General features: G+C 50.9%; 1 protein-coding gene across 7 annotated transcripts in view; it reads left to right on the top strand.

The window, feature by feature from the left end:
- Nucleotides 1-2,889: 2,889 nt before the first annotated feature.
- Nucleotides 2,890-7,517, top strand: part of DYSF (dysferlin) — a 208,304-nt gene continuing 203,676 nt past the window's right edge. For all 7 annotated transcript variants that reach the window (XR_013961376.1, XM_080683296.1, XM_080683294.1 and 4 more), the window contains exon 1: nucleotides 2,890-3,561. Coding sequence is in view for 6 of the 7 variants with exons in the window: in XM_080683296.1 (XP_080539422.1) it covers nucleotides 3,474-3,561 (88 nt within the window). In the remaining variant the exon portion in view is untranslated. The remainder of the gene's footprint in view (nucleotides 3,562-7,517) is intronic.

The raw sequence follows: 7,517 nt of genomic DNA, 5'->3' as shown, positions 1-7,517 counted from the left end.
CCTTGGGTAGCTTCCCATCGGCCCTGCTGGTTCTCTACAGCAGCGATTTTCAATCAGGGTGTCACAAGAATTTTTAAAACACATAATACCTGACTATTTAGTTAGGGACACTGACCTCTTTTCCCTTAGATTGTAAAAAAAAAAAAAGAAAAGAAAAGAAAAAAAGACAGCCAACATAACAATAGCTGTCTGGTGTGAATGAATCAAAATTGTACCTATTTTTTGTCAGATTGGCCAAAAATGTATTTTTTGTTGTGCCACAGAATTTTAGTGATTAGTTCATGTGTGCCATGAGATGAAAAGTGTTGAAAATCGCTGCTCTACAGCCTCACCTCCTCCACCCCTCCACCCTCCCAATCTGCACTGTAGTCATGATGTTCTTTCCTCACTCTTCCCAGGGCCTTGACCCAGAGCACTCCCTTCCTTCTCTTTAGAACACACTTGTCCTCTCTGATCCAACCTCAGTCTTGTCCAATGAACTCCAAATTGGCCTTCTGAGCTCATCTCAAATAGCTGTCACTGTCCCTGGGTCCCTGCTATCTGCTCTCACACACCCACCCATTTTCTGTCCTTTATTACACATACAGGTTTGTAATGGTCTGTGATTGTCTTGGTTATTTCATAAATATTGAAGTGGAAACTTCTTGAAGTCAGGGGCTGTAGAGGGCCCTCTGGGAAGGCACATGGGCATTTCTTTAATTATTGTCATCTGAACCCAAGGAGACAGGCAAAGCCGCCTCTTGGATACACATTTACCAAAAAAGGCAGATGTGTTATCAGCACTGACTCTTACCTTTGCCCAGGTGTCGGGTAGTGGGTCTTTGATATGTAAATCCAGTCAAGCACCAGGAATGCTCGGGCCTACTCAAGAATGCAAATAATCTCTTTTTGTCTTGACCTTTTGGTGAAACTTCCTGGTATTTGGGATATAAAATAAACTCACTGGATTGGGTCTGGGTCCCTGTCCCTCCATCAGAAGAGGACGGTGGTCCCACCCGGTCCCAGCTTTTTCCTTCCATTTTGTGTCTTGTCTCTTTCTTTTATTTCTCAATCCCCAGCTCCTCTACTCAGGAACTGGACCTGCTCTCTAGCCGGGCTGGATGGGAAAAGAGAGAAAATAGTTACAAGGGGCTATATTAGTTTTCTCAAGCTGCCATAATAAAAGCTCACACACTGGGTGACTTAAGCAATCGAAATGTATTGTCTCACTGCCTGGAGGCTAGAAATTCAAGATCAAGTTGTTGGTTGGCAGGTTCGGTTTCTTCTGAGGCTTCTCTCCATGGCTTTACTGTGTCCACATGGTCTTTCCTCTGTGTGAGCACATCCCTGGTGTCTCTTTGTGTGTCCAAATTTCCTCTTCTTATAAGAACACCCACCAGATTGAATTAGAACTCACTCGAACAGCCTTGTTTTAACGATGTAATCACCATTTAAAGGCCGTATCTTCAAATATAATCACACTCCTAACTGGGGTTAAGGGCTTCAACATCTGGATTTTAGGGGGACACAATTCAGCCCATAACAGTGACCATGTTACTTGCCCTCACCATTGAGTCTCCATCCCCTAGAATGGTGCTTGGCATGTTGTAGGACTTGATACATACATGTGAAATGAATGATTACATGTACCCCCCTCCCTTTTCCTCTCCCCCATCATCACATATTGTGCTAGAGACAAATAAAAGAGGAGGCACAGATTGCAACAAAAGCATAAGTGACCACAAGAAATGTTTGCTATCCTGATCTTAAAATTACAGACCCACCCTAGCTGGCTTGGCTCAATGAATCCAGCATGGGCCCATGGACTGAAGGGTCCCAGGTTTGATTCCGCTCAAGGGCACATACCTCCTACCTTGGTTGCAGGCTTGATCCTGGCCCTGCTCTGGGCATGCGAGGGAGGCAACCAATCAATGTGTCTTTCTCACATTGATGTTTCTCTCTCTGTATCTCCCTCTCCCTTCCATTCTCTAAAAAGCAACAGAAATCCTCGGGTGATGATTACAAAAAAATTACAGGTCTTGGGAAATTTTTCCCCTTCTAGTGCCTCCTTATGGAGCCAAACCAGCCCTGCCAGCCACTGACCCTTCCTGCCCTGGGTGCCTGGGTGGGGGTGGATGGAGAAGTTTTGCTGACAGCTGCGCAAGCATTTGTGTAGCTCTCTTTAGAAGGTGAGTCACCCAACTGCTGGGCCTGGGGATCTACACAGCTCCGGGAAAGCAGTGTAGCAATAGGTACTGGGACCTAAAAAAGGCATGTCCTTTTCCAGGGCTAGGAATCCAATCTGAGGAACTAGCAGAGGGGGACTGAGATCGGGTTTTTTTTTGTTGTTGTTGTTTGTTTGTTATCCAAGTAATATAACGTTTTTTATCTGTCATATAAAAATTACTTAGTGAGAAACTGGGAAGAGCCTAAATGTGTAACAACAGGAGAAAGCTTTGCGAATCTAGTACATTCTTAGGATAGAAAATCATGTAGCTCTTCAGAAAGTTGTTACTGAAGGATTTTTAATGATGTAAGAAAATGTTGCATGAAATAGCAGGACAAGATCTCAGATATATAATAAATAATGTAACTTCCACGCATATATACATACATTCACAGGAAAAAAACTTTGACTGGTACATATCCAAATGTTAATGCTATTTTTTTCTAGACTCAGAGATTTCTTTTGTGTGTGTGTGTGTGTGTGTGTGTGTGTGTGTGAGAGAGAGAGAGAGAGAGAGAGAGAGAGAGAGAGAGAGAGAGAGAGAGAGATAGCATGTGTTGCTTTTACAGCCAGAAAGGAGGGAGCAAAGTTTTAAAGGCAGCCGACGCTTCTTGTCAATGAAATTCCTCAGCCGGAGCCTCTCTGGGGAAAGCGCCTGCCCAGCGCCTGCTCCCCAGCCTGGCCCCGGGATCCCGCTGCCACCCGGGGCGGTCCGGCGCTCCGTGGGGGAGTGCTGGAATCCCTGGGCCCGGAGGAGGCGACAAGCTCAGCTCCGCGCAAGGCGGAGGTGGAAGGTCAGGGGCGGGGCGGAGCCTCACGCCCGTCCAGGAGAGAGATCTGGGCTGCTCAAAGCGCCTGCTGGGAGCGCTGGTCCAGCCCTGGCCACCACGGCCGCCGCCCAGCCCGTTTTTGCACGGCCAGGTGCAAAATGCCGTGTCATTGGGAGAGTCTGCGGCTGGAGCATTGAATTACAGCCCAGCCAAGCCCGGTAGGACGGCGAAGGTGGAGGAAGAGCAGAAGCCCCCGGGCTCCCCTGAGGGCGCGCTGAGCGGCGGGGTGAGCGCAGCGGGAGCGGAGACGGAAGGCCGCCCCTTGGAGCCGCCCGGGCTGGCCTGCTCTGCTCCTCTTTAAGGGCAGATCTGCCGAAGGGAACCAGTGCTCTGAGCCGCGCTCTCCAGGGAGGGACCCTGAGCTGTACCGCGGCTCTCCGTGCCCTTCCCCAGCCCTCTCCGCGCCCTGGGGGGCAGGGCCCTAACTCGTGCCAGTCATGCTGAGGGTCTTCATCCTCTACGCCGAGAATGTGCAAACCCCGGACACCGACATCAGCGATGCCTACTGCTCCGCGGTGTTTGCAGGTAGGGGGGGTCTGCGATCCCGGCCGGCCTGGAGGTGGGGGTCGGGAAGGGGACGCCGCGGCCCTCCATTGTGGACAAGACTCACCGCCCCGGCCCGGCTGACTGTGAGGGCTGCGAAGAAACACGTCCTCGGGGACTCAAAGAAAAACAGGCAGGGAGGGAGAGGTGGCTGAGCTGCGCTTCTCGGGCCCGGAAGCTGAGCCCAGGTTGGGGCTAAGGTGGGCCTGGAAGGCGGGGTCAGTATCTCTTTCCACAGGCGGCATCTCTTAGCACAGGTCTTTGTGCGCTGTGGGCTGCGAAGCACTGTGCTGTCGGGCTCCCCAACTCTCCCCTGAAGGCTGGGTCCCAGGCTTATTTATAACCCAGCTCTCCCCGCGGGGCCCAGGCCTAGGCCTTTGATCGCAGTCACAGGCTAGGCGGGCAGCCCAGCAGCCACTAGGGGCAGAGGCACCGCCCACCAGTCCAGGGGTCACTACCTTGGCTTTGGGCACGGGATGGGGAAAATTTAGCAGCAGGAACAACTGTCACCAGCACCAACCTCTAAGGACTTTCTTCCCCTACCTCAAGACTGGAGCACGTGGCGGTGATACCTGGGGATGGTATCTCCATCAGCAGACGGGGGCTTGCGGAGCTGGGAGCCTGCTCCCCTGTCGGATTGGGATCTCACACAGGATGATCTCCACATGGGTCTGAGGACTTTCCTTCAGGAGGTGAAGGCTGGGCCTGGTTAGCTTCCTCTCCACTCTCTCAGGGCCAAGCCAGAGCTGGGCTACACAGCCGGGTCTTTGGGTTTGGAGCCATACTGTGGGAGAAGGACCAGGGCAGGGGTGTGAGAGCTACCTCTCCACCCACCCACCCACCCTGTGCATCCTCTCAGCCCCCATTACAGCCATCCCCTTCTCCCTAGAGAAGTGGCTACATCCCAGGCACCTGGAACTCAGAGTATCGTGGTCCCTGGTCATCCAGCGCAACTCCCCTTTCAGTTTCATGAGCTCCTGGATCTACCTGCTCCCAGATGCCCGTGTGCACACATGCTCCCACACACCTGCACATCTGCGAGTGCATGTGACACCTGCGGTGTTCCAAGGAGCAGAGACACTAAGAGGACACAGGCATGCGTTCACAACAGCACACACAGGGGTGCTGTGGCGCCCGCGCACACACACACACACACACACACACACTCCTGGGCCTGCGGCCAGGAAAGCAGCCTAGACCAGGAGGCGGGACAGAGGGGGAATTAGAGGTGACTCTCCAGCTGTGCTTGGAGGTGACACTCCAGCTGCGTGTTTTTCCTAACGTGCCACTTTGACCTGTTCACCAGTTTCCCACAGTTGCCTCTGGAAATAAGCTTTAGCGAGGTGTTTCCAGGGGGAGGGCAAGGGCACGAATGGGGGCCTCCATACTTCCTCTGTTTCCTCACCTGCACGGCCCAAGCTTGCAGCCTGGGCTGAGGGCCCTGGGCTCCCTGTTGTACAACTCCAGGAAACACTATTTATACTGAAAATATCCCTGTGGCTGAGGGGAGGGAGGATATTCTCAGGCTGTGGAGGGAGGTCAGGCGCCCTGTGCATTAAGCAGCTGCCTCTCCCTCCAGCACGTCTCCCCCATCACCATCTCTCACCTAAGGACTGAGCAGGCTTTGTGAAGAGCACTGTGGAGCGGTCGGTCCAGTGCACAGATGAACCCTGAGAGGGCCCACCTTGAGCCCCTGCCTCTGTTCTTAGGGGTCTTGTCTCCTCTGGGGTCCAGATTTTCCTCCACCTTCCCTGATCACACCCCCACCTTCCAATATCCCCCCTACACACACACTGCCTCACACTTTAGGATCCCCTTGGTCCCCCTACCCTGGCAGGCTCAGAACCCTCGCAGGAGAAAGGAATGAATGAATAATGAATGGGGAAGCACTTTCTAACCCAGAAGTAGTTCACCCACAGGAAGTATTGCTGTTATGGTTTCTCTCTTGTCATTATTTCAGCCTCAAGGGCTGTCTATGGAACAGTCTTTCCCATCCTTCATCCACATCCTTGTCTCTGACTGAGCCCCTCCCCCCATCTGCCTGATGTCAGTCTGTGATCCTGCCTGTTTTTTGCTGCTTGGCTCCTCCACGTGGGCTCCCCCTTCCCTGGGGAGAAAGAACGTTCTCTGTGATGCCTGTGAGTACCCTCAGCCTGTGGAGGGGGCTGGCTGGAACCCCCACTCGAAGTCATCACAGTCACTGTCAGGCAGTCACCGGGAATGCAGTCCCTCCCTCCCACAGCCCTGGCCACATTCCACCTCCTGCACTGGCCAACCTCTTAGCCCGTGTCCAAATTTGGCCTCGCTGCGGCATTCAAGCCTGCTGGGCCTCCTTCTCCCTGCCAGGGCCAGGTTGGTGACTGATTGCAGGGAAGGCTCTGGTCTCAGGGACACACTACCCAGAGCAAAACTCCCTTCTGGGAAGCCTTCCTCACCGGCTGGCCCGCACCTGGCCTCCCCAGGCCCTTTAGGGTTGGCTACCTGATGATAATATCCCACCTGACACCTTGTCTCCTCTGTGCACACATACATCTGTTTCCTGCTCACAACAGCTTTGTGAGGCCTGTGGACCAGACTAAACCCGAGAGCTCAGGGGAGGCCAGCATGGCAGCCCTTGCAAACTCAGAGACCGAAAGTAACCACATGGAATGGTATGAACATAAAAATTCCTGACTAAAAGTGGGTCATGGCGCAGTCACGTCCCAGGCATGTAGCTTCCTTAACTAAGGTCAAGCTTTACCTCAAGGGGCCTGACTATGTCTTTTTGTATCTAAGGTAACATACCTTTGAAATGTCAAAGTAATCTCCTTTTCACAACCCCTCAGGGCGCAACCATCTCTATGTGCTGTAAATGTTAACTATCCTGTACCCGCCAATGTAATAGGAGTGTGTATCTCTCCCTTTCACTCTTTATCCAGTCCCAGAGACCGCCCCCCTTTGCTTTCTCCTGCCTCCCTAATCTACCACCAATGAATTTCATGCGACCCTCCTTAAGGCTCCTCCTTTGATTATAATGTATAAAATATGGTGGAACCTCGGTTCTCAAACTCAATTTATTAAAAAAACCGAATCATTTTTTTCCCATTAGAAATAATGTAAATTGAATTAATCTGTTCCAGACCCCCAAATGATTCCCTGCTTTATCCTTTCTTATATACAGTACATATCTAATGTACTGTTTAATCTGTAAATAAACACTTCTTTTCTTAAATTTATCAAACCACCCCCTACTAGCCTTAAACAAAGTCACTTTAAGCATTTGGTCCAGGAATGTCTTTCAGGTCAGCATGTAACTGTTTTTCTACCTCTTCAATTGTCTGTGATCATTGTTTCTTTCACACTCCTAGCAACATTAGCACTCTAGATGGCTTTTTTAATTTTAAAATTGTGCTAATTGTTAATTTTGCTAGCGACAAAAACATTCTCTCCTTTGTTGGTTGCCTGAGAAATGCTTTTTGTCAAGCTGAGGTATCAGCTTGAAAAGGTTGTCAGTTCAAAAACCGAAGTTTGGTTCGACGACTGAGACATTTTTTTCTGTGAACAACTTGGTGGAGAACCGAATTGTTCCAGATGGGAGACATTTGAGAAATGAGATTTGTCTGTAGCTGTAAAACTGACTTTCTCTGGAACATTTTCTCAACCCGTTGAGATTTTGCTTCTCTGCAATCCTCATCAGTTTGGCTTAAACTCTTACAAGAATTTTTCTTACGGCTGGACATTCTTTTGTCGACAGGTCAAAGGGCAGGGATATTATTCTCCTTTACAGATGAGCACATTGGCCTAGAGAAGTGCAGGGGCCTGGCCAAGGTCACACAGTGACCCCACTTCTGCCATGAGTCTCTCTGTTATCAGCATCCATGGCTCACGAATAAGAAAGCGCTTTGGAAAGCATAACATGTGCTGCCTACACCTGGGCAAATCCACAGCAGCACCGGGGA

The sequence above is a fragment of the Plecotus auritus genome (genome assembly GCF_963455305.1).
Source record: "Plecotus auritus genome assembly, chromosome: 8".
Lineage (NCBI taxonomy): Eukaryota > Metazoa > Chordata > Mammalia > Chiroptera > Vespertilionidae > Plecotus > Plecotus auritus.
This window is presented reverse-complemented; position numbering and strand designations above follow the sequence as displayed.